This window comes from Falco rusticolus, chromosome 4, assembly GCF_015220075.1.
Source record: "Falco rusticolus isolate bFalRus1 chromosome 4, bFalRus1.pri, whole genome shotgun sequence".
Classification (NCBI taxonomy): domain Eukaryota; kingdom Metazoa; phylum Chordata; class Aves; order Falconiformes; family Falconidae; genus Falco; species Falco rusticolus.
Genome location: NC_051190.1, coordinates 50,248,149 through 50,273,756, shown reverse-complemented (window position 1 = coordinate 50,273,756; position 25,608 = coordinate 50,248,149). Strand labels below are relative to the sequence as shown.

General features: G+C 55.4%; 3 protein-coding genes and 1 non-coding gene across 16 annotated transcripts in view; 3 read left to right on the top strand and 1 right to left on the bottom strand.

The window, feature by feature from the left end:
• LOC119145940 (translation initiation factor IF-2-like) overlaps positions 1–19,520 on the top strand; it is a 33,038-nt gene extending 13,518 nt beyond the window's left edge. For 2 of the 7 annotated variants that reach the window (XR_005103572.1, XR_005103571.1), the window contains one exon: positions 18,800–19,520. The gene's annotated coding sequence lies outside the window, so the exon portion shown is untranslated. Of the gene's footprint in view, positions 1–14,967; positions 15,014–15,088; positions 15,855–16,438; positions 16,997–18,799 lie in introns of those variants that run through there. The other 5 variants (XR_005103575.1, XR_005103576.1, XR_005103574.1 and 2 more) reach the window with 5 other exon arrangements.
• LOC119145942 (acrosin-like) lies at positions 583–8,799 on the top strand. Of its 7 annotated transcripts, none has more exons than XM_037382792.1 (9): positions 583–894; positions 1,697–1,784; positions 2,190–2,391; positions 2,761–2,880; positions 5,590–5,685; positions 5,994–6,191; positions 6,530–6,795; positions 7,082–7,227; positions 7,693–8,799. In XM_037382792.1, exons 5-9 carry the CDS (start codon positions 5,597–5,599, stop codon positions 8,038–8,040), a joined length of 1,047 nt encoding a protein of 348 aa, XP_037238689.1. In that variant the 5' UTR covers positions 583–894; positions 1,697–1,784; positions 2,190–2,391; positions 2,761–2,880; positions 5,590–5,596; the 3' UTR covers positions 8,041–8,799. The 7 variants fall into 7 exon arrangements, with proteins under 7 accessions (XP_037238689.1, XP_037238690.1, XP_037238691.1 ...); XM_037382790.1 differs by having other exon boundaries at positions 588–894; positions 1,697–1,744; XM_037382793.1 differs by lacking the exon at positions 2,190–2,391 and having other exon boundaries at positions 585–894.
• LOC119147915 lies at positions 17,981–18,065 on the top strand. Its single transcript, XR_005104228.1, has one exon. It is a non-coding gene; the product is annotated as a small nucleolar RNA SNORD45 (small nucleolar RNA).
• Positions 19,521–20,410: 890 nt separating the features above from the next.
• Positions 20,411–22,873, bottom strand: LOC119145953 (acrosin-like). The gene is made up of 5 exons (XM_037382812.1): positions 22,777–22,873; positions 22,259–22,459; positions 21,656–21,921; positions 21,224–21,369; positions 20,411–20,758 (listed from the first exon to the last, which is right to left on the bottom strand). Exons 1-5 carry the CDS (start codon positions 22,863–22,865, stop codon positions 20,417–20,419), a joined length of 1,044 nt encoding a protein of 347 aa, XP_037238709.1. The 5' UTR covers positions 22,866–22,873; the 3' UTR covers positions 20,411–20,416.
• Between the last annotated feature and the right edge of the window lie 2,735 nt (positions 22,874–25,608).

Genomic DNA, 25,608 nt, shown 5'->3' with positions numbered 1-25,608 from the left:
ATAAATGCACGTATGATTTTGTTACATATACAAACACATAACATTAGGCATTATATGTTGGTGATGTGGTAATGTGATGGCTATTTAACAATGATCCTTCTTCATCAGGAGAAACAGGATTTCTCTTGTTTGGAGATAGACACAGCTTTGAGGTTAACCCATTTCTTCAGCCAGCTTACATTTTTCTGGACTCTTCAACTTCAGCCATGGCAATTAATCTAAAAAGTAAGCATCATATCTTTCCCTTTTCACATACGCAAATACGATTTTTAAAAAACACAGAAACAACCAAAGGAAAGCGAAGCCAGATACCATTAATGATATTCACAGAGGAGGAATGTATCCCTTAGTCCTCAGAGCAGACTGAAACAGGGGACAGAAACAGCAACCAATTGTTACCAGTATTTATCCTAGCTAGTGCTAGCCAAGTGGGAAGTCCTCATTCTGTAAGAGTACTTGGTGATACCGAGGGTCTGCTAAATGGCATTTTTTCTTCCTCCTTTCATCAAATTCAGTCACCATAATTCAGAAAAACCTGCTCAGCTATTTTTCTTTCTCAGCATTTGTTATTTTTGATTCCATTCCTATAATAAACTGTGCAGTCTATGTTAGATAGATTGGCTGCAGTACCCATTTCTTTTCGCTAGACGGCAGCAGCGCTCCAGCCGAACTAAGGGTCATCGCTCCATCCCAACTAAGGGCAGCGCATTCGCAGAATAGGCTTGATGCCTTGGGGCGGGGTTTCCAGCTACGTGCGCGTATGGGCTACACCTACGGCCCCGGAAGGTGGGTTCATTTCCGGCCCGCGCGGCGCGCTGGAGCGGCGGTGGCGGTGCGGCGCCTTCGCCGGGAGCCTGGAAGACTTTCGGGCCGGGACGTGCGGCGGCGCGCTGGGTGAGCGGTCGGGCTGAGGGCAGACGGGGGCCGGTGGGCGAGCCCGGGCGTGGCCGTCGGGCAGCGGCCGGCTGGGGGGGACGTGGCTGGCCGGCGCTCGGCCGCGGCAGGGAGCGCCTGGTGCCGGCGGCGGGCGGGCTGAGGCGGGCGGCCCGGCCCGGGACCGGCGGGGCTGCCGGCGGTTCTCGTCTCCCCGGCAGTGACGGTGGTCAGCGGGCTGCTCACGGTGCTGCCTTTTATTTTTTCTCGGAGCTGCGCCGCTACCTCAGCGAGGAGCGGCGGCAGGGCGGCCCCGGTGCTCCCTTGTGGCGGCGGGGCCCGGGAGGGGGGTCGGCCCGCGGTGCCCCGCCGCCCCCCCGCCGCCTCCGGGCTGCCCGGGCAGTCGCTGCAGCCGCCGCAGCTCTGCGCGGGGCTTTGTCTTTCCCCCAGCCGCTGGCCGTGGCCGTGGCAGCGGGCGGGGGTCGCCGGCCCCCGCGGGCCGCAGAGGCTGCCTTAGGGCCTGCTGTAACGCTGTCGCAGGGGGGTGGCTCAGGAGTCTCTTCCCACCCCTGTGAGCGGGCAAGGGAAGGAAAAGAAAGCCGGCGGTGGAATCCCCACCCCTCGCCCCCGACTGCTGATTTCTCTAAAAAGTATTGTGAAGGGCAAGCGTTGAACTACCAGGGAGGGTTGGGAGGCAGTAGCTCAGGTGTCTCGCTGATCCTGTGTCGTGACTGTCAGCCCCTGGACCAGAGCAGCTGAGGGGAAGAGGCCTTTGCATTTGCTTCCCAGTGAAATGGGGCTCTTGTTTTTTCGTTGTACCTAGGTTCATCCGGAATTGTACGTTGACAGATCAAGGGAAGCTAAACTGAAGGTCAGTCCAGACGTTACTTTTCGGCATGTGCCTTGTGCTTGTGAGTCGGACTGCTGACTATGGAGGGATAACTTTTGTACTTGCCGAGGGCTCATGAGGCTCCGTGTGCCTGCTGCTTCCGAGAGCTGCGCTGCTGCTTGGGCAATAATTGGACTGTAATGCCAATGCCATGTGTTAGCCTTTCTCCAGAACTTATAAAAGCAGAATGAGTGTTAAGAATCTGTTACCTTTTAACTAAATTCAAAACAAAGTTGAGGGATGAAGTGACTGGAAGCCCTGCAAGTCTGACTGGGAATTGCTGCCCTGCATGTTATCTGCCTGTCTACCGATTGTTCCTGCCTCTTGTTCAGTTGTGGTAATGCGTTGGGCTCTAGATGTAGAGCATCTTGACTTCCTCCTGACCCCCCGAGATGTTATTGGTCTTTGCCTTCCTCACGTTTAACAGGGCGTGGGAAGGCCAGAGAGACTGGAAGCCTCGGCTGTTGTGTGCGGAGAAGCTTTCAGCCTTCTAAGAGAGCACGCAGCCAGCAAGCACATCGTGGTGCTTCGGTACCGAGCTGATACCACAGGCCTCCATCTTTTTTTTGTGAAAAGGGATCACAAGGAAATGTGCTGATGTTGAAGGGCGAAAGGTGGCGAGGGAAGAGGTAGGAGGCAGCTTTCAGCCACTTATAGGCTTAACTCCTGTGTTCCTGAAAATGGTTCTGGGCTTTGAGGGGTTGGCTTTTGGCTTTTTGCCTTAAGCATGTCTACCTTTCAGGGTAATGCTTTCTTGGAAGTTGGAAACGGTCCTCCTGGGACACCAAACCAAACGCCGTACCTGGGAAGGCCATTTAGCATGCTGCACTGTGCGTTTTATTCCCTGTCGGTCACTTGACCCTAGCCGTACACGCTCTCCCTATTGGGCATGTTCTTACCCTGCTGGCTGAAAGATGCTGTCTTTTCATTTCTTCAGCTTGCCACAAGCCATAACGCTTGTGTGTTCATAGACCGCTTTCCTTGCTCACTGATTTCAGATTTGAGTGTTGATGCCATGGATGTAACAGGAGAGCAGCAGCAGGACGTAGAGCACAAGCTGTTTAAACAACGTTTGGATAAAGCTGCTAATCGTGTGACTCCAGAAGCCGAGAGACATGGTAAGATGCTCTTCTGCCATTCTTGCATGGATGCTCTCATCGTCTTTCCATCACTGTATGCCTGCTATGATATTCATGGGAACAAGGGACGGCTGAATTCACAGCGTTTTAAACACCACAAACTCTTGAAGAGTTTATAGGACACAAATCTATTACACTGGCAGGATCAGACAAGCTTCTCTGTATGTGTGAATATATGTATTATACTCAGTACTTTTGCGAGGCACGTCCCTTTGAAATTGGGACAAGGACTCATTGATGCATTTCAGGAGCAAAGCTGCTGAGTGAACAGGCTTTTCCTACTAGAAATCAAGCAGCTGCTCTGGCAGAACGCTGCGATGGAGAGACAGGACGCTGTTTGATGCAAGCAAAAGTCAATTTATTGTATAGAAACATGGGTATATATACTTTCAGAAATCGCGCATTTTAAACAGATTGGTTCTTTTGAGCTAAGCATTGCATACTAGGCAATCCCCGGTTGGTGGTTAACTACCATCAATCAACAGCAAGGTGTTATCTTTCCTTGGCGCCATCCGTCCCCCACTCCTCTATGCTCTCTCAAGCATGATTCATCATGTTAATTGTTGTGTCTATACAAGCTCGAGCACCAATCCCTGCTGCAGTTCCAAGGTCCTCCATGGATCATGATCTTCTTTCCGCCTGCTTTAACACACACAATCATTTGTGCACACTTAGTCTTTGAACAAGCAGTTCCTAGTCACATCTACTAATTTTTCTAAAAAACCTGAAAGCACCTGTGTACACAAATTGATCATCTATTGTTCTTCTATTCTCCTACTGAGTAACCTGACTAAGTTTTCAACCAGCCGTGGATTAGGGCTGTGTAAGTGACGAGGCCTGGTACTGCAATGTAGCAGCTTCAGCACGTTAAGTTTCTTAATTCAAAATACATTTCCTTTAAGAGACCCACCGTGTGGCAGGTGCAGAATGGGACCACACAGGAAGGGCTTTGGGGTGGCTCTCCAAAAGAAGCCAGTGGGTACTGTGGTGATTAGGCGCAGGGCTCAGGCAAGCAAGGCAGCCAGCACTTTGCTTCTGTGTGACCGGCTCCTTGATCCCCCCTTCTCTCCATTTGCCGTGCTTATACGTGCCCCTCATCTTCCCTGAGTCCTGCCTCTCTCAGCCCTGCTCTCCTCCCAGACACGGGGCCAACCCCAGTTATTTTTTCCCCCCTTTGCTCCCAGGTTTGCCCCATCTGTCAACACACATGGTCTTTGGGTGTTGTTAGCTAGGTCACCTTGGACTTGTGTGCCATTACTGACGGGCCTGCCTGGGAACTGCTGTCCCTGCCAGAGTCCTCTCCGCCAAATGACCCCAATCTCTTCCTTCAAGCGTCTGTGAAGTGTGGCCACCTCTGACGGCATTCCCCACTAGCCACCTGCCAAAACCGGTGCTAAAAGAGCAGGGTTTCCCCAGCAGACAAGTTGTCTTCTCCAAGGCTGCCTTCTGCCTGCTCTCAGCAGACACGTGGGAACCGGCTGCCGGTCCCTTTTCAAAACACAAAGCAGCCTTGAGCCCGCTTGCTTGGAGGCCAGTTCTGGGGCCTAGGAAGCCCTGCTGCACCTCAAGGGCCTTGAGAGCAGCTCTTCCACTTTCAGACAGAGCCTGCGTGGTCCTCCTCCTCGGGACCCGATTGCTCCCTCCGCTGTGCGCCTTATGCCTCGCCACAGAAGCCAGGATGGCAGCAGGGAGCTGCCGCACCTTTCACAAGCTTGGAGGCTGCCATCCTTCAAGCCACGGCTCTCGACCCTCCAGGGACCTAGCCCTGCTGTGCAAATGCAATGCATGTGCCTGGCTCCTGCTTCTCTCCTGCACTCCAGCAGGAGAGTGAGCAAGGCTCCTTCAGTAAGCGGCAGAATGCAGACTCATGAGACAAGACTGATGCAGGATTCACCAAAGCCATGGACAGTGATGGCACGTAGGGCTGAGAGCAGGAGCATCCTTCTCTCTTTAGAACTTCACATTGCTTGTCCTTGCCACAAGTGGATGCTCAGTGTGCGCCCAGAACTGCAATCAAACTCAAAGACAGCAAGGATATGACACCTGCCAGAGCGCGTTGCTGTGGCTGACATAGCCAGCGAGGACTGTGCTGCGCATGCATTTCACTGTGCTTTGTGCAGGAAGGTTGACGTTGCTGGGCTGTGCTTTTGGCTTATTTGGCTTGCCCAGCACTGTTGCCAGCCGCAGCCATAAGAGGCATTGGCTCTTGGACACCGAAGCATGTGCGTACTGCCTGTAGTAGCGCTGTTCTCTGGTGTCTGTTTTTTGAGAAGGACCCGGTGGCACAGGGCTGCAGAGAGCAGGGCGGCAGGGAACTTCCCAAAGAGGCTGCGAGGCCACGCTGGGTGTTGCCCTGTGAGCTGTTAGCAGGCAGAGCTGGAAGCCAGGCGCCACTGCTTGCCACGGGGCCTGCCCACCCTGATCGTGCAAGCAGGGCATTGCGTGGGGCTCTGTCAGGGGTGTGCGATCCCAGCTTCCGCCTCCAGTCCTGCTTGGAACCCCTCCTGATCCCCCCACACCACCCCCATCCCCCCACCCACCCACCACACCCAACACCACCACGCCCAGCACCCGGAACCAGGCACTCTGTGACATCAGCCCCGCATCCAAGGGAACCCCAGGCAACAGGAATCCTGCGGGCAGTACGTCGGCAGCCACACTGGTGGTGACAAGCCCTCGTTCTTGCAGCTGCCACATGTTGCTGGTAGTGATGGATGTTCTCCTCCTCCTCGTTGTCCTGCTGGCCGTGTGCTGTCCTGTGCACGGCACATGGGATAGTTGTGGGTAAGTGGCCCGAGGCTCTGGGGGGGAGATTGGGCAACCCTTGTGAGCTTCTCTGGAGGGGTCCTGCTTGTCCCCCATGGCCACCCCAGTGGCTCTTGAAGGCCATCTGGGAGGCTCAGCTCCTTGCCAGCACCCAGGCTACCGGCACAACTCGTCAACGGGCTGAAGCAGAAAGAGGGGCAAGTGGAGCATGCCCCACGGGTTTCCTCGGCCCTTCTGGCCATGTGTTGTGGGGAGGGAAGATGGCTGGACTTTAGCCAGAACAGTGCAAGCCATCCAGCCACATAGTAAGGAATTTCTGGTTACAGGGGGAGCTGTGGGCGGCCCATTGCTTTTCGCTATGGCAAGTTGCGTATCGTGGGTGGCACAGATGCCCAGCCAGGGGTCTGGCCCTGGATCGTCAGCATCGAGGCTCCCTTGGAAGGAGGCATGGCGCACATTTGCGGAGGCTCCCTCATCAGGTCACAGTGGGTCCTCACATCAGCCCAATGCTTCATCGAGGCCAGGTAAGGAGGACCAGGGATCGGGGCTAGCCCCACACACTAGCAGGTGCCCTGAGCACAGCAGCACGTGCTGCAGCATGTCCTGTTGCCCTGCAGTACGCCCAGTGCCTGGGCACTCCGCAGCCACCTGAGAGGCTGCTCAGGAGAAGGCTGGGCTCGTGCCACTGCTTCCCAGCAGCCTCCGGCTCGACACTGCTTGAGCCCAAGGCACATGAGGGTAATCTCAATCTCCCTAGTGATGCTCTCCTCTCTCCCTCGTAAAGGAGAAGGCAGGGCAACTGCTGTGCTGCTGCAGCATGTGTCTCTGCTCCCTCTGAGCCCTCTCTCCATCTGCCTTCCAGGAACATCACCATGTGGCAGGTGGTGGTTGGAGCCACCCGGTTGACTCAGCTGGGTCCTAAGGCCCAGGTGCGCAACATCAAGCGGCTGCTGGTTCACCAGCACTACAGTAATGTCACACAGAGGAACGACATTGCCTTGCTGGAACTGGAGCAGCCTGTCCAGTGCAACAGCTACGTACAGCTTGCCTGCGTGCCCGATGCCTCGCTGAGAGTCTCGGAGCTGACAGAGTGCTACGTCAGTGGCTGGGGTGCCAGGATTGCAAGAGGTGAGTCCCCAAAATGTAGTCATGTTGCGAGTGCAAGCTTGGCCAGCTTGGGGAGGCAGGTTGCTCTTCCGGACAGCAGAGGCGAAAGCCAGAATCAGGCTGTGGGGACGTATGCCTCTTAGAGAGGGGGGCGTGAGCCACTGACCCAGAGCAAGGCAGAAAGGAAGGAGCGGTCCAGCGCCTCCCCACATGCAAAGCCAAGCCCCGGGATAGGGCTTCAGTCACGCAGGGAAGGAGAACTGGCAATGAGCTGCTGGGTGTTCATTCCTTTCTGTGCTCTTCACAGCTGGAGGATCGGCGTATGTGCTGCAGGAGGCCCAGGTCCACCTCATTGATGCCGGGGTCTGTAACAGCAGCGGCTGGTACAGAGGGGCCATCCACACCCACAACATCTGTGCTGGCTATCCGCAGGGTGGCATCGACACCTGCCAGGTAGGAGCGTGCTACAAGCCAAGCCCCGGCAGCACGGGCAGCCCCGCCACAACCGCCCAAACCTGCACCGTCACGGGCTTTTCCTGGCCACTCACACTCCCATTGCTGTGTCCCCAGTGCTGAGGGCCTTACCCCCCTTCCCCTTTTGCACGCCTTTGTCCAGGGCCTGCCTGCCTTGTCCCAGAGGCCTGGCACTTTGTTCACAAAGCCCACCCAGTGCCCTTGGCAGCCCAGAGCTTCACCATCCCAAACGTGCAACATCCTTCTGCAGCACCTGCAGGACAACTGTGCCGCAGGGAGAGCGAGCCCTGCCTTACAGGCCCACCACCCCCTCCCAGGAAAGCTTCTCCAGAGCTTGGCTGGCCACTAAATACAGCTCTGGAAGTGCCATGAGAGGGAAGGAGCCAGCCACTGGGCTGACGGTGGCCACCCAACAACCCCTTCATCCTCTCTCCTCTGCTGCAGGGGGACAGCGGTGGGCCTCTTGTGTGCCAAGACAAGAGCGCTGACTACTTCTGGCTTGTTGGCCTGACCAGCTGGGGGATGGGCTGTGCGAGAGCAAAGAAGCCCGGAGTCTACACCTCCACCCAGCACTTCTACAACTGGATCCTGGAACAGATGGGCCTGCACACAGCAGTAGCGACTACTGCAAGGCCACAGCCAGCCTTCGCCTCCACTCCTGTTCAGAGGCCAAGGCCAACACCAATAGAAGTGGGAAGGTTTACACCCTGCCCATTTCCAGTGCAGAAGCTGCGGGATTTACTTACTCGGCTGCAGGAGTTTGTGCATTTCCTAAAGGGAGGAAATGTTTGAGCAGCAGGACGAAGAGGATCCAGGGCTGGCTGCAGTGCACCACCACCATTTCCCGCTGGGGCAATGCCTGCTGATGCAAAGGCAGCCTCAGTGTCAAAGGCCTGCTCTGTCCTGCCCGCGCTCCTCTCAACGGAAGAGCTCAGCTGGCTGAGTCCCTGCAATAAAGTGTTTCAGTTCTGTGGCTAACCAGGCGCCAGTCCTCTTCAGTCTCGTGTGCAAGGCCAGGACTTCCACGCCCGGCACCTGCCGGAGGAAGCAGGCTGCAGGCAGACAAGTCGGGCACAAAGGGTCACAGCAAAGGGCTGAATCTCTGCCTGCTCAGCAAGAAGGATGAGGGTGCAGTGGAACAAGGGAAGGCAGGTCATTGCGGGGCTCAGGGCCTTGGGGATGGCAGCTGGAAGCACAGACTGCCTTAGGCCCGCTCCTGGTGGGATCCCTGTGTGTGTCTGTATGAGGCGCAAGCGAACTTGAACGTGGACTCTCAGGGCCCAGGAAACACAGATCTAGAAAGACCTAAGGCTTGCACCAGGCACTGTTGAGGGAGCCTTGGCTCTGAGCCCCACATATGACATGGACTTAATTTCTAGACTGTTATCTGAGGCATCTACGAACACGTTGTGCTTATGAATCCAGGGAGTGAAGCTGTGTTTCTGTTTCAGTAGAACATGCCATCTTGATGCTCTGGAAACGCAGGAAATGCCTGGACTGCATTCACATGGGTGTAAGCAGTGGTTACATCTGCAGGGATGCTTGTCAAGGCATTGCTTTGTCTGTGTCAATCTGTTTTGCCTTTCACATTCATTGTGGCACTCTCTCTGTGTGTATGTGCGTGTCTGGCTCTTTGGAATGCAGCTGCACGCACATGGGAAGTTCTATTTAGGTTAGCATAGGAGCAGCCCTCCAGGTGCCCACCTCATTCAGATCAACCAGACCTGAAAGGAGAAATCCCACAGTGTTCAGAAGCCTGCTGGCTCTGGCTGCTCCGTAACGGAGTGGGCAAGGAAACCCAAAGCAACTCTGCAGCAGAGATCACGGGGTGGGCAGGGTGGCAGCACTGTCTCTGTCATATAAACTCCCAAATCAGGGGCCTGTGAGTGAGTGCTAAACTCTCATTTTGTGTTTAACTGCATGTGTAAGACTTGTGTGCACAAAGGTGAGGTCAAGCTGACCCCTTGTAAAGTTGTCAAAATTGATGACTGAAGAGATTCCTAATTAAGGGATTCAGCCTTGTGAAGGACGGGAGAGAAAGAAGAGATGGTGAAAAGAGTGGCTCACGTCACTAGTGACATCGCAATGGCACCACGAAGCCCCGCTGGCTGTGGGCATACTCCCTGGATACCGACCGGCCCCAGCCTGCAGCGGGAGGTTGGCCATCCCACAGCAGCACTGGCCCTGCATCACCACCACCATGTGCCAGCGGGTCTGCTGGGCACTGCCCCCATGCAGGAGACAGGTCAGGAGCGCCCGGACCAGCTGCCAGCGCTGATGGTGCAGTGGCACAGGGGCAGAGGTGCTTCTGGCGTTGACAGTGGCGTTGGTAATGGCACTGGTGCCGGCTGGCCCCATGGCCGAGGGCTGGGAGCAGTGATGGCTGCAGCCGCTCAGCGCTGGTGAGGTGGAGATGTGCTGACACATAGAGATGGGCTGAAGCGATTGCCATCCTTTGGCCCAAATGCACTTGCATGCTTCCACTCAATTGCCTGCCTGTGTGTGTGTGTGTTCTACCCGTTCTTTAAAAAATTGGCCAGAAAGAAAGGAAAGCATTTATGCACGCTCGACACAAAGTAAAGTTTGGCCTTGTGGCCCCTCTCGAGGCCAACCAACCGGCAGACATCCCCTAAGGATTCTCACAGGAGTCAAAGGCTTCACCATCCCCTCTCTGGAGGAAGAGGAAGTGCATGTTGCTGAAGCGACCACAGAGCATCTTCTCTGCTGTTGAGTGGATGAGCAGGTCAGCGGCAGCATGAGAAATGCTCCCTTGTCCAACATGTGCCAGATTACTCCGAGTTTGCAGGCTCTGGCCAGCAAGTGAAAACCAAAAGCCCAGGAAGGGAGAACTTGGCTGTGCAGGGTGGGGTGACAGCACAAGTGGAAAGAAACGCTAAAAGACAGAAGCAAGAGGCTTCTGGTGGCCAGAAGATTAAAGAAAAAAGGACAGAAAGGTGAAGAACGAAGACAAAAGATAAGCAAGCCCTCAGCAGCATCAGGAGAAATTTTTCCTACTCTTTGCTGGCTGTTTCAGGTGCAGGGCTCACAACATTCACTCTTCCCACTTGGCTTCCCACCACCACCTAGAGCTGCCCATCATAAGCCAGCCAGAAGCTTTATCAGCATGAGGCTAACCTTCCAGACTTGAATTCTGTGACTGACACCACAACATTGCCATCAAACCCCAACCCAATCCCAAGTAGTGTTTCTTATTTTGGTCGGGGTTTTTCCCAGCTGAGAAAGATCTTTGGGGAGTTTCAACTCCCACGTTCAGTTCCACACTTACTGGTTCTGCTGATTCAGCTCTTCCAGGCTGCTCAGTTCCCCAGACCAAAGGAATCGCTGTATTCATGATTTCAGAGAGGGCTTCCATTTCCTCTGCCTTATAGTCAGCTTTCTTCGTTATTGAGTAATATTCCAGATATAACTGTGCCTTCCAGGCATTCTGTTGTGGAATATGTACCCCACCTTCATTCTGATCAAAAGTTATCTGTGCTCCAGTTCCTTCCATAAGCCTCTTCCCATCAGAGGCAGGGGACATTCTGCCATGGACGATCATTCATGTGTAAAGAAAGGTCTGGGTTCTCAATTTCCTATGGCAGCAATCACTGACATAGACAACTTCCTCGTAGGTCCTTTACAGCTCTTAGCACAGACTCTTGCTCCTGTACCAACTAAGAAAGTCACTGTTTCACTCCCCAGCTTAACTGAAGCCAGGGTTTCAGCTGGGCAGTAAGTATAATTCCTTCAGACCCCGGTTCCCATCAATCTGAATCTTCTGTACCAATCACAGGCAGATCTGCCTCTGCAACAGATGCAGGTGGGGGTATCTCATTAGTTGATTGTTTCCTTAGTCATCTATTTTCCCCGTGTTCTTTTTCCTCTCAAATCACACACTGATCTTTCCCCAGAGGGACTCTAGTCCTTAGATTTCCTCCTCTTTGTCCTCTTCCACGTTCTCGTCCTCTCGGGAAACTCCTTCCTGAGATGAGCTTTGGATTTGGGTAAGTGCCAAAGCTGGGGCATTTTGTTTCTTTTTATTTGCTCTTTTTTTTTTTTTCTTTTTCTACCACACAACCCCCCCCAACACCCCCCCCCCCTCAATTCCTCTTAGTTATTATAAACCTTTTAAGCAGTTTCTAGCAATCGAGTTACAAACATTTCCACACATAGCAGCGACCTTTTTGCATCTTTCTTCTATCTGGAGCTGACTACCACACAAACAAAGCAGCGAAAGGCATTTATCCTCGCATCCTCTTCCTGAGCTTTCCCCAACACCATTCTTTTACCTTCAGCAAAAATCTCTCCCTATTACCAGCAACACTGCCCTGAAACCAGAAATTGCACATCCTCTTCTTCATTCTCCCCTTTCAGACTCCTTTTCCCAACACTACAAGCAGAACAACATCAAGGCAATTAATAATTATCTTCCCCTCCATCATTATCAATACATTGCCATCAAGTATCATGAGTGTATATTTACTTCTTGTTCCATGATTGTTTCTCAAGGCCAAAAAACCAAACCCACTTATGGGACTTCTTCCCATAGTCCTTTGCATGTACCAAAAGAACATGAACTGCCATGCTGTATTGGAGATTATGCTTCCCTTCCTAGGCCATTTCTCTTGATCACCTAAGGTATACAAGGGCCACCAGTGATGACAATATTCGGCCCATTTTTTCTGAGTGAGGGGTCACCCCAAAACTTGCTCCAGCATCTTAATAAACAACCCAAAAGAACTCTGAAGAACCAACTCCCTCTAGCAGAATGACCAGATCCCATGTGTACAAAGTTTCAAAATCATAAACACTCAATACCTAAACCAGACCCTGCAAACAAAACTGGACAGAGGCAAAATCCAGCAAACAAAGTCCAACAAAGTTTCACCTGAGCGTAAGGCAAAATCTGGGCTCTGGGCATCCGCGTAACAGCATATGGATTGGACAATTGTGCGCTTCAAATATCCTGGGGGGACTCTGACCCGCAAGGCGATATGACTTCTTTGTAAGCGACCTCAGTGTTTATGACCAATGTCGCTATTATCCCAGAGAGCTGTCACGGAGATTCATAGGTGTCATAGGGTGAAGCACGGGGTGCCACGGTGCCAGGCGCCAAACATCACCGTGCCCCATCCCACAGGGAGCAGATGCCTGAACACCGGCACCCCAGCATGCCGCTGCAGTGCGGCGGACGGCACACTCTCACTACCCTGCTGCAGCACTGGCCCAGCCTCCAGCCTCAACCACCCAGCACCCCGCGGCTGCACCAGCCCCACACCCAGCTGCCCATCCAGGTAGGGATGACAAAGGTAGGGACATGGTGGGGGTGATCAAGGCGGGGAGGGAGATGCTGAGCATTGGGAGGTAGGCGAGTCTCAGTTTCTGCAGGGAGAGCTGGGTGTGGGAGGGTTGCCTGGGGATGCTGAATTCAGCCCCATGTGTCAGCCAGGCTGCTCTCTCCCTCCCAGCACAATGACGAGGTGGAGCTGTTGGGCCAGGACGGCTGCACCTACAGGGGCCGACGGGACAGGCAGCTTCCTCTGCTCGTGGGCAAGGAGGGTACGGCCAGGGTACACTTGGGGATGGGATCCAGCAACAGCCAAGGGGACGTCATTGTGGGCAGGGCACCTCTGGGGTGCCAGTGTTCCCCCTGGCTCCCCCCAGCCTATCTCCCGCTGCAGTTTCCTGCCAGGATCCCTGATGGATAAGGCCAAGATCAGCAGAGGGACGTGCTGGACACCGGCTGCCTGCTCTCGCAGCCCTGCAGGGCGGGACCTCGTGCAGCCAGCTGGGTATGGCCCTGTCAGGGCACTGCGGAGGAGAGGGCACCCTTCTGTAAGCCGGTGGGTGGGGGTGAGCAAGGGTCGGTGCCCCCAGCCGGGCAGGGTGGGAGGGGGTCTGGAGTGGGATGGGGAGGGGTGAAACAGGATGGAGGGGGAGGGCTGGCAGATGGGGCAGCTGGTCCCCACGTTGGAGCTGTAGCAAGGTGGGGAGCTATGGCAGGGCAGCCCTGGCCAGTGTGGGACTGCAGCCTGTCTGCTTCAGGGTGGGGGCCAGGACCCCGTTTTGGGGTGTCTCTGGCCGGGCAGGTGCCCCTGCTGCCTGCCCCGTCCTGGGCTGGCAGAGCTGCCCGCAGCCAGCACCCGCCCTGGAGGCTGCAGGGGGGCTAAGCCCTGATTCTCGGCCCCAGGTACTGCCAGGCCAGCCTCATGCCATGGGCAGCTCTGCCAGGCACCACCAGGACTCCTCGTCCAGCCCCTTCGGAGTGACTCCAGCACCACGGCAGCTGAGCGGGACTGGGGGTCCCTTGCCAAACCCCCACCACGCCGGCCACCGAGCAGGAAGTTAGGCAGCTCCAGCCGTCAGCAATAAAGGATGACGGGCAGCCAAGCGCCTGTGTGGCCTGAGTGGGGTGGCTCTGCGTCGGGAACTTCTCATCATGCATAAGGGCGGCTGGCAGCACGCCTCGTTCTGCAGCCATGTGTCACCAGAGGAGCTGCTGGAAATGGCCCCTGTGCAATCCCCTCCTGCTGCCTAAACTCCTGAATTTCCAAACTGATCTCATTAACAGGTTTGGGTCAGGCTGGGCCACCCTCTCATGTGGTTAGTGCTCAAGTGCCCACCATCTCAAGTCATCAGAACTGATGACTGAAAGGACTTCTCACCAAGGGAGTCAATCTGGGGAAGGAACAAATAACGATAAGAATGCTATTACATAAACGATGCAGAAAGAAGTCTCCAAGTGAAAAAGTTCTGGCTGCAAGAGGAGACAAGGCGGTAAGATGTTGCAGTTACTAATTTGCATTAGAAGCAAGAAACTGGTAACCAATTTTGTGCCTGAATGCAATGAATAGTACTGTATGATGCAAGTACTCTACCGTATATGCTGTGTACCCCCGAGTATGTTGGTGTGCGTGTTAGGAGGAAAGCTCCCCCATGCACCCCGTGCTGCCATAACCCAGGGTCGGCTTTGTGAACTATCATTTGGTTTGGAGAGTTTTCCTGGGTATAATTTTGATAACACTCCCAGGGCCTGCACTGGCCCCATTCTGCCGGGCTGCTCCTGAACCCCCTGGCTGCCACGAGCCGCGCTTTGGCCCCAGTGGCCCCTGTCAGGGCAGCTGGCGGCCCCAAAGGGTGTCTGGGGTAGCGAGGCGGTGCAGCAGGAGAAGGATGCTCAGGTGCTGCTGAAGGTGGTGGTGGGAAACGGGGACCTCAGCGGGAAGGGCAGCAGCAGGACAGGGCTCTAACATCAACAGGGAATCCCTGGTGTAGTGCCGCCCTCCCCTGAGGGGACGCTCGCTCTGATTGGCCGCGCTGGGCTGTCACTCCGTCCTGGCCTTGAGCCCGCCCTCCCCTGAGGGGACGCTCGCTCTGATTGGCCGCCGGGGCTGTCACTCTCCTCTGCTGGGGGCCGCCTGTTAGCTGGGCTGCGGGAGCTATGGCGGAGGCGTCCCGGGGCAGGGGGTGCGCGGAGGGCCCCAGCCCCGCAGCAGGCTCGCTCCCGGGGCTCGCTCCCCGTGCCCCGAGTAACCCCCCGCCTCCCCCCCGGCTGCGTCCGCGCCCCCTTGGCCCCGGGCGAGGGGCTGCGAGGGAGCCCGGGGGAGGCGTCGGGCCAGGGCCCCTTTCCCCGCGGGGCTCCGGCTGAGGGCCGGGGCGGGGGGACCCCGGGGCGGGCAGCGGGGCCGGCGGCGGCGGCGGCGGGGCCGGGGCGGAGAGCGGAGCGGCCGCTGAGCGCCGCCGGGCCGCGGCCGCGCCGGGGCCGGTGAGCGGAGGCCGGGGCGGCGAGCGGCGGGCGCGGGGGAGAGCGCCGGGGGGGCGGCGGGGCCCGGGCCGGGGAGCGGGGCCGGGGGTGCCGGAGCCGCGCTGGGGGGCGTGGGGCTGCGCTGCCGGGGGGCGGCCGCGCTGTGCCGGGAGCGCCGGGCGCTGCCTTGGCGCAGGTGCCCGTAGCCCCGGTGCGGGCAGGGAGCGGCGCCTGCGGAGCCCCCGCGGCAGGGGGGGGTTCGGCCGAGCACCGGCGGGTTACAGAAAAGTGGCGCCTGGTAGAAGCAAGAGTATCACAGAAAGCTTTCTTCGGGGAAAGTACGGGTTCTGCTTTCAGGATGGCTGCCAGGCAGAGAATCATTGATTAAAGGGTTTTTTTTGCTATTACACGCTTTCTCAGATGAGCTCGTTCGGAGAGTTCCTTCGGTGCTGGAGCTTCACAGTCAGTGATTAACCCAGGTTTGGTGCAGGATTTGTCCTAGTTTGGGCAGGTGCAGAATGAGTCCCCTGATACTGCTGAAAACACTGAGCAGAAACTTGAGGAGGAGGGGAGATGAAATAACAGTGAGTTCTCAATGAAGCAAAAGCGTGGAGTTTTGTCCTTGTAGCATGCCTTCCCTACTCAGATTTTTTTGGATAAGATCCCCGATTTTCATCCATTTGCCATTTTCATCGTTTGATTCTCTCTGTTTTTCTCCTGTGTTGCACAACTGCATGCAGCTGGCTGGGGAAAGCTGGCAGGCCTCATGTGCAGAGAACAGCTCCCGTCCCTCCAGCTCAGCCAGCAGTACTGATTTTCTGCTGCAGCGGGAATGCTTGTCACTTCCTGGAGAAGAAAATGGGTAAAGTAACGAACATTCCTTAGGGAATGTGGCGAGGCTGTTGGGAGGCATTATGGGATACAGCGGGGCGTTACGGGGCATCATGAGATACAGGGGGGTGTCAGGCGTCTGCCTGGGAGCTGATGGCGTGGGGAGTGCCATGGGTGAGGCAAGTGAGCCCCTGTGACGGGTTGAGGCGGTCTCCTGCCCGCTGGCTGCCTCGAGGCGATGGTGGTGGGGGGAACGGGAAGCTTCAGCTGCCCATGATCTGTGTCTGGGCAGTCCTGGAGGGGCTGGGGGCTGAGGGGAGGGAGGAGGGGAAGCGGGAGGCCCACCCCACAGGCACAGTCGCCAGCCCCGGGCACCTCCCTAGCTCACCAGACCTGCTGAGCCTACTGTGGCCCCACTTGCCCCATGCTGCTGCCTGCCCTGCTGCAGCACCTCTCCTGCAGCCGGGCCCCCAGCTCCAGGCAGCCCCTCAGTGCTGCCATGAAAGCGGCCACCAGCCCCCCACTGCTGCTCAGGAAGGCCCTGCGGCAGGAGGGGCCCCAGCCAGGGCCGAGCGATGCCAATAATGGTCACTTGTGCTTCTTTCCCTCTGCCAGGGGCTGGGCTGAGGACGCTGCGTGCTGTTCCTCCCCTGGGGATGCTGTTGGCTGCACCTGCCTTAGGCTGGTGGAGGTTGTTTCTGCCTGGCCTTGCTCCCCCCGCAGTGCGTGTGCAAGAGGGGACTGGGGGGCACGGCCTGGCTGTGGGCAGGAGCTGCTGCGGCAGGAGCTGGACAGGCCAGGGAAAGGCAAAGGAGAAGTCGTCCAAGGCCATGTGGCTAGCAGCTGCCTCCTGCTGCAGGCACCAAAGAGCCTGCCCCTGCGGATGGGGAAGGATCCACCTCTGCAGCCCGCAGCAGGCCTGGCTGCCAGCGTGCACAGCAGGGTCTGTGCGTAACCCAAAGTGTATTGCGGCCTCCGGGCATACAAGGGAGCGAGGTTACAAGGGAGCGAGGTTACGTGTCTAGGAGTCCTTGTCTTGTGAGGAAGAGCTGTGAGGTGAGACACCCACAGGTGACCTTAAATGGAGGACAGACGAGCGACTGGGAGGAGAGAAGGAGAAAGAAGCATCTAAAATGTCACATTTTCACAGTGGTACCAAAAGTGAGAGCTGTGGTGAGTCCTGGGTCCGTGGAACGCTGTCTCCTCTCTGTTGTGTCGCTGGCCCTCCCTGCCACTCCTCTGCGCTGCTGTGATTTGTGTGTGTGGTGGGGTGATCCAGGCTGGACTGAAGCTGCTCTTTACCGCTCCCCCTCGTCCGCTGGACAGGGAAGACAAGATACAATAAAAAGCTCATGAGCCTGCGTAAGGATGGGGAGATGACTGCCATTACCTTCATGGGCATAACAGGCTGAACTTGGGGAAATGAGTGTGACTGATTAGCCGTCAAATCAGAACAGGAGAATGAGCAGTAAAAGCAAATCTTCAAAACACCTTCCGTCCTGCCCTCTCTTCTACTGGGCTTAACTTTACTCCCAATTTCCCTGTCTCCTCCATGCAGGGGGATGGGGAACGGCAGCTGCGGTCAGTTGATCACACATTGTTTCTTTCTTCTCCTTTTCCTCCTCCTCCCCAAACCTTGCCATACAAACCCATTGTGTTTTGATTCCCTGTAGCTCTCCATCCTATTTGTTTGTCCTGCTTGCTCTTCCATTCTGCCTTTATCTGTCATTCTGTTGCTCCCTTCTCTTTTACTCTCTCCACTTCTGTCCTGGTCCTTTTCCCCTTTTCTTCATCCTCTGTCTCTGTCCTGCAGAGGAACAACCTTCTTTTTCTTGCTGACAGTTACGGGTTGCTTTTTCTGAGAATTCTGCCCGCCTGTTCAACAGTCATTGATCTGCTGCATGCTTTTCCCTTGAGGAGAAGGACTCAGTCTTTGTTTATTCACCGTTGTGCTCTCTGTTGTAGAAAAAATGTCTCGCCATAAGGCTCCGGTGCTTCCAAATGGCGCCTTGCTTGTCTGCATAATATATCTGTAGTCCCGTCTCACGGAACACGTTAATGGTGTTACAAATTATAAATAAGGTAGCTTCCTGCCATAGGAAGACAGTGTGTTGGGTTTGAAACCTTTGGGTAGGACAGAAGGAGGTTGCCATGCTGGGTCAGTGGTGAGTGCTGGCACGTGTAGTCTGATCTAGAGTTGATGTCTCTCACCACTTTAGCTCTAGAATTACTCTGAGACCCAGGGAACTCCGGTTCCCTTAAGCTGCAACCTTGGCACTTTTCCAAGCAGTGGAATGAAATTCCTGTCACAAGCTCTAAGGAACCTTAAGGAGAAGGGGGCACAGTTTGAGTTTTCTTCCATGTAGGCGTCAGGGAGGTACCGTTCTGAGCTTAATACTTGATACTGCTACTAGGAGACACTTTCAAGTGAGCTGAGTGTGGCTCTGGATACCCAGAGCTGGACAGGGTTAGCAAATGCTGATGTGGAGTTTTGGTGGTAAACTTGACCAGCCTGTCTTAATGTGCAGGCATGTTCCTTGTTTGTGTGGTCCCACCTAGGCATCTTGAAATTTTGAAGGGTCGTGGTCCCGTGGTCACATCTTGCTTTGGTCACAATGAACTGTGTGTGGTGTGCAGATTTGCTTTTTAAGGAGCATGTTGTGGCTATATTTTCTCTGTTTGGCTTTGCATTTGGGAAATAATGTAACAGTTACAGCTCAACTGAAGGAGCTTTAACTCAGCTCAAACTGAAGGATACCTGATGTGGCAGAGAAGGAGATGTCTTTTACTAATTTTTTGGTGTGTGTCAGTTTGACCCCAAATGACATTGTGTCAAAGCATGTGGCCAGGTTCCGCTGTAGATGTTGACTTGGCGTACGAGTGACTCCAAGTGTGCTTTAGGGGAGAGCTCTGTTGGTGTAGATGTGCTGAGCAATTGTTGTGCTGTGTGTGCAGCTGTTCTGGTTTGGCTTCCAGGTGTGAGCACGCAAAAGAAAACTGGCAAGTGTGGTCAGCCTTGCTGTAAAATGAGACCGGTTTCTACTGCTGCCTGGATATCTGAGAGCCTCCTGAACCTTTCAGGCAGGCCAAGCGTTGTGCCCCGGTATTTCTGAGTCCACAGCTCTGCAGTTCTCTAGGAGGTGTAAGAGACTGTGCCGGTGAGACCCACCATCGCCACAGCAGATGTGTTGTCTCAACATTGCTATGGCAGGAAACTCATGCCATCACCACAGTGAATGATCTATCTATACGTTGTTAAGGCAGGAAGATAACACCACTGCCACCACAGAGATTTATCTATACATTGTTAAAGGAGGAGACCGACTGATGCCATGGAGCAAAGGAGCGGAGGAGGGCGGGGGGGAAGCTGATCCTGCAAAACTTAACCAAACCCCTGTGCATGCACCCAGACCTGCGGTCAGGGGGATCAAGGTGCTTGGAGGCCCCCGAGGACCATGTTGGGCATGTACACCATTGCCGAGTGGAAGGTGTGACTAAACAGAACAGCTTGTAAAAACTGTAAAAAAACCCGGAACCAACTAACATTGGACAGAACGTTCCCCCACCGGACTTGGAAACGAATCAAGACTGTTGGGACGCTGTGCATCACTTGGGGTTTTTTTCCCCTTTTCCCTTTTCCTTTGGATTTTACCCTTTTCCCCCACCTTTCCATCCTAATTGTTACTATTATTATTGTTATTACTGATGTTCTTACCTCTTTATTCTTATTTTTATATTAATTTTATATAATTTAGATTTAGTAATTTATATTTAGTAATAAATTTTTTAAATTGTTCTTATCTCAACCCTCAAGTTTTACATTCTTTTCTGATTCTCCTCCCCAGCCCTCCAGATGAAGGGGAGTGAGCAAGTGACTGCGTGGTGCTTGGTTGCCGGCCGGCTTTAAACCATGAGACCAGAGGATGAGGCTACTGAAACAGAAACACAGCCTCACTCCCTGGATTCATAAGCACAGCGTGTTCGTAGATGCCTCAGATAACAGTCTAGTAATTAAGTCCATGTCATATGTGGGGCTCAAAGCCAAGGCTCCCTCACCAGTGCCTGGTGCAAGCCTTGGGTCTTTCTAGATCTGTGTTTCCTGGGCCCTGAGAGTCCACGTTCAAGTTCGCTTGCGCCTCATACAGATGCACACAGGGATCCCACCAGGAGCGGGCCTAAGGCAGTCTGTGCTTCCAGCTGCCATCCCCAAGGCCCTGAGCCCCGCAATGACCTGCCTTCCCTTGTTCCACTGCACCCTCATCCTTCTTGCTGAGCAGGCAGAGCTTCAGCCCTTTGCTGTGACCCTTTGTGCCCGACTTGTCTGCCTGCAGCCTGCTTCCTCCGGCAGGTGCCGGGCGTGGAAGTCCTGGCCTTGCACACGAGACTGAAGAGGACTGGCGCCTGGTTAGCCACAGAACTGAAACACTTTATTGCAGGGACTCAGCCAGCTGAGCTCTTCCGTTGAGAGGAGCGCGGGCAGGACAGAGCAGGCCTTTGACACTGAGGCTGCCTTTGCATCAGCAGGCATTGCCCCAGCGGGAAATGGTGGTGGTGGTGCGCTGCAGCCAGCCCTGGATCTTCTTGTCCTGCTGCTCAAACCTTTTCTCCTATTAGGAACTGCACCAACTTCTGCAGCCAAGAAAGGAAATCCCACAGCTTCTGCACTGGAAGTGGGCAGGGTGTAAACCTTCCTGCTTCTGTTGGTGTTGGCCTGTGAACGGGGGTGGAGGTGAAGGCTGGCTGCGGCCTTGCCGTAGTCGCTACTGCTGTGTGCAGGCCCATCTGTTCCAGGATCCAGTTGTAGAAGTGCTGGGTGGAGGTGTAGACTCCGGGCTTCTTTGCTCTCGCACAGCCCATCCCCCAGCTGGTCAGGCCAACAAGCCAGAAGTAGTCAGCGCTCTTGTCTTGGCACACAAGAGGCCCACCGCTGTCCCCCTGCAGCAGAGGAGAGAGGATGAAGGGGTTGTTGGGTGGCCACCGTCAGCCCAGTGGCTGGCTCCTTCCCTCTCATGGCACTTCCAGAGCTGTATTTAGTGGCCAGCCAAGCTCTGGAGAAGCTTTCCTGGGAGGGGGCGGTGGGCCTGTAAGGCAGGGCTCGCTCTCCCTGCAGCACAGTTGTCCTGCAGGTGCTGCAGAAGGATGTTGCACGTTTGGGATGGTGAAGCTCTGGGCTGCCAAGGGCACTGGGTGGGCTTTGTGGACATAGTGCCAGGCCTCTGGGACAAGGCAGGCAGGCCCTGGGCAAAGGCGTGCAAAAGGGGAAGGGGGGTAAGGCCCTCAGCAGTGGGGACACAGCAATGGGAGTGTGAGTGGCCAGGAAAAGCCCGTGACGGTGCAGGTTTGGGCGGTTGTGGCGGGGCTGCCCGTGCTGCCGGGGCTTGGCTTGTAGCACGCTCCTACCTGGCAGGTGTCGATGCCACCCTGCGGATAGCCAGCACAGATGTTGTGGGTGTGGATGGCCCCTCTGTACCAGCCGCTGCTGTTACAGACCCCGGCATCAATGAGGTGGACCTGGGCCTCCTGCAGCACATACGCCGATCCTCCAGCTGTGAAGAGCACAGAAAGGAATGAACTCCCAGCAGCTCATTGCCAGTTCTCCTTCCCTGCGTGACTGAAGCCCTATCCCGGGGCTTGGCTTTGCATGTGGGGAGGCGCTGGACCGCTCCTTCCTTTCTGCCTTGCTCTGGGTCAGTGGCTCACGCCCCCCTCTCTAAGAGGCATACGTCCCCACAGCCTGATTCTGGCTTTCGCCTCTGCCGTCAGGAAGAGCAACCTGCCTCCCCAAGCTGGCCAAGCTTGCGCTCGCAACGTGACTACATTTTGGGAGCTCACCTCTTGCAGTCCTGGCACCCCAGCCACTGACGTAGCACTCTGTCAGCTCCGAGACTCTCAGCGAGGCATCGGGCACGCAGGCAAGCTGTACGTAGCTGTTGCACTGGACAGGCTGCTCCAGTTCCAGCAAGGCAATGTCGTTTCTCCACGTGATATTATTGAAGTGCTGGTGAACCAGCAGCTGCTTGATGTTGCGCACCTGGGCCTCAGGTCCCAGCTGGGTCAGCTGGGTGGCACCTACCACCACCTGCCACATGGTGATGTTCCTGGAAGGCAGATGGAGAGAGGGCTCAGAGGGAGCAGAGCCACATGCTGCAGCAGCACAGCAGTCGCCCTGCCTTCTGCTTGGCAAGGCAGAGAGGAAAGCAGTGCTTGGGAGGGTGCGACAGACCACGTGCTCCTTGGGCTCAAGCAGTGTCGAGCTGGAGGCTGCTGGGAAGCAGTGGCATGAGCCCAGCCTTCTCCTGAGCAGCCTCTCAGGTGGCTGCGGAGTGCCCAGGCACTGGGCGTACTGCAGGGCAACGGGACGGGAGCAGCACGTGCTTTTGCACTCAGGGCACCTGCTAGAGTGTGGGGCTAGCCCTGAACCCTGGTCCTCCTTACCTGTCCTCGAAGAAGCAGTGGGCTGCTGTGAGGACCCACTGTGGGCTGATGAGGGAGCCCCCGCAGATGTGCGCCGTGCCTCCTTCCAAGAGCGCCTCGATGCTGACGATCCAGGGCCAGGCCCCTGGCTGGGCATCTGTGCCACCCACAACGCGCGACATGCCGTAGTGAAAAGCCGCAGGCCGAAGGCCGCAGGTGCCTCTGTAACCAGAAACTCCATTCTGGTTAGCTCCATGGAAGCCTGCGCCATTCCGGCTAAAGGCCAGCTGTCTTCCCTCCCCTCAAGTCATGGCCAGAAGGGCCGAGGAAACCCGTGGGGTGTGTGCCCGCTCCCCTTTCCCCGCTTTCTGCTTCAGCCCGTAGATGACCTGTGCCGGCAGCCTGGGTGATGGCAAGGAGCTGAGCCTCCCAGATGGCCTTCAAGAGCCACTGGGGTGGCCATGGGGGACAAGCAGGACCCCTCCAGAGAAGCTCACAAGGGTTGCCCAATCTCCCTCCCAGAGCCTCGGGCCACTTACCCACAGCTATCCCATGTGCCGTGCACAGGACAGCACACGGCCAGCAGGACAACGAGGAGGAGGAGAACATCCATCACTACCAGCAACATGTGGCAGCTGCAAGAACGAAGGCTTGTCGCCACCCCTACGGCCACCGACAGAGTGCCCGCAGGATTCCCGTTCCTGGGGTACCCTTGGACACGGGGCTGATGTCACAGAGTGCCTGGTTCCAGGTGCTGGGCGTGGTGGCGGTGGGGGAGGGATGGGGGGCAACAGGAGGGGTTCCAAGCAGGACTGGAGGCGGAAGCTGGGATCGCACACCCCTGACAGAGCCCCACGCAATGCCCTGCTTGCACGATCAGGGCGGGCAGGCCCCGTGGCAGGCAGCAGCGCCTGGCTCCCAGCTCTGCCTGCTAACAGCTCACAGGGCAACACCCAGCGTGGCCTCGCAGCCTCTTTGGGAAGTTCCCTGCCGCCCTGCTCTCTGCAGCCCTGTGCCACCGGGTCCTTCTCAAAAAACAGACACCAGAGAACAGCGCTACTACAGGCAGTACGCACATGCTTCGGTGTCCAAGAGCCAATGCCTCTTATGGCTGCGGCTGGCAACAGTGCTGGGCAAGCCAAATAAGCCAAAAGCACAGCCCAGCAACGTCAACCTTCCTGCACAAAGCACAGTGAAATGCAGGTGCAGCACACTCCTCACTGGCCATGTCAGCCACAGCAACGCGCTCTGGCAGGTGTTGTATCCTTGCTGTCTTTGAGTTTGATTGCAGTTCTGGGCGCACACTGAGCATCCACTTGTGGCAAGGACAAGGAATGTGAAGCTCTAAAGAGAGAAGGATGCTCCTGCTCTCAGCCCAACGTGCCATCACTGTCCATGGCTTTGGTGAATCCTGCATCAGTCTTGTCTCATGAGTCTGCATTCTGCCGCTGACTGAAGGAGCCTTGCTCACTCTCCTGCTGGAGTGCAGGAGAGAAGCAGGAGCCAGGCACGTGCATTGCATTTGCACAGCAGGGCTAGGTCCCTGGAGGGTCGAGAGCAGTGGCTTGAAGGTTGGCAGCCTCCAAGCTTGTGAAAGGTGCGGCAGCTCCCTGCTGCCATCCTGGCTTCTGTGGTGAGGCATAAGGCGCACAGCGGAGGGAGCAATTGGGTCCCGAGGAGGAGGACCACACAGGCTCTGTCTGAAAGTGGAAGAGCTGCTCTCAAGGCCCTTGAGGTGCAGCAGGGCTTCCTAGGCCCCAGAACTGGCCTCCAAGCAAGCGGGCTCAAGGCTGCTTTGTGTTTTGAAAAGGTACCGGCTGCCGGTTCCCATGTGTCTGCTGAGAGCAGGCAGAAGGCGGCCTTGGAGAAGACAACTTGTCTGCTGGGGAAGCCCTGCTCTTTCAGCACCGGTTTTGGCAGGTGGCTAGCGGGGAATGCCGTCAGAGGTGGCCACACTTCACAGGTTAAATCTTAAGCGTAAAAAACACTGATTGGTTGATATTTAAGGCACACCGTTAAAACAATAGGAACTTATTGGTTTACCTTGACATAGCAACAATTTCTATTCCAAAATTAGGGGGCTTCTTTCTACCCGGCTTTCTTGATTAACAAAGTTACTTATCGGCGCTATGCGTTCCCTTATCTGGCTACTTGTTTCTCTGTCCGTCTGGTTGCCTCCTCAACTGTAACGGCTCAGGGGTCTGCAGTTAGCTTGTTCCTTTGTTCCCAGGGCTAGTGCCCTACAAGTTCTAACAAGTCTCTATTCATCAGGCTATCAGTACTTGGACTCTTGTCCTTGAGGCATTGTCCTACACCAGCCCTAACTTTAGCCTCCGTCTGCAATATCATGACCCTATCCACTACACTATAGTGGTTGGAACCACTGATTTTTTGCCCATTCTCACCTTGGGGAGCTCGGCGAGCATGATAGGTTCCCCAAAATCATCCAGTTTATATAACTCCGGCCCATACTTTAGTGGGGGAAACATCACGAACCTCTGTAGAAGTGTGGGCACTCCTTTCACCAAAGAGGGGTTATTTTGTCCTGAGATGGCCTCACTGTATGTTCGCTGCTACTACACCCACCTCCCTTCACCCTCTGGAGGTCACACTTTTAAACTGCTTTAGAGACTCGTCTCTTGTTCAATTCTGTCGCTTAGTCCTTCTTCACCTCTTTTCCTCACGGACAAACAGAACCGCGGACTCAGACTCTGCACTCACTTCGTACCAAGGTAGGTCTCAGGCACACACACAAGAGTCTCTCATAAAGAACCTGGCAATTTCTGTTTCACTGAGAATCCTGTCCGTGACACCAATTAAAATGTTACATGCCCGTCTGAGACCGGAGCGTGGTTCTGTTTGTATTCTCGGGAACAGAATGAAGACTCAAAATGGAGTCAAGAGCCAAGGAACTTTATTTGCCCAACAAGAAATACGTGAATGCAAAGGGGGAGTGAGAGTGACAGATTAAGAGAGGAAGGAAGGAAAGAAAGAAGTTAAGAAGGAAAGGCTTACAGCAACAGCTACCACCCCGGAGCTGCCGTGTCCCGACAGTCCGATACGTTTCCATGTCCGGTGGGGGAACGTTCCGTCCAATGTTGGTTCCTTTTTTTTATAGAGTTGTTACAAGCTGTTCTGCTTAACCACACCTTCCACCTGTCACCACTGTCACCGAAATTGGGAGTCAAACCTCTTAACACCATTGCAGCATTAGAGCAGCAGGCACTCCTTAATTGCAGCGCTGGGTGCTCGGTGGCATCTCCACAAATCAGGCACACCTGTGTAGGTTTTACTGTTACATTTATACAGAAAATTACAAGGTCATACACTCCCAATTACAATGATTGGTTAGTAATTTGCATATAATTGTT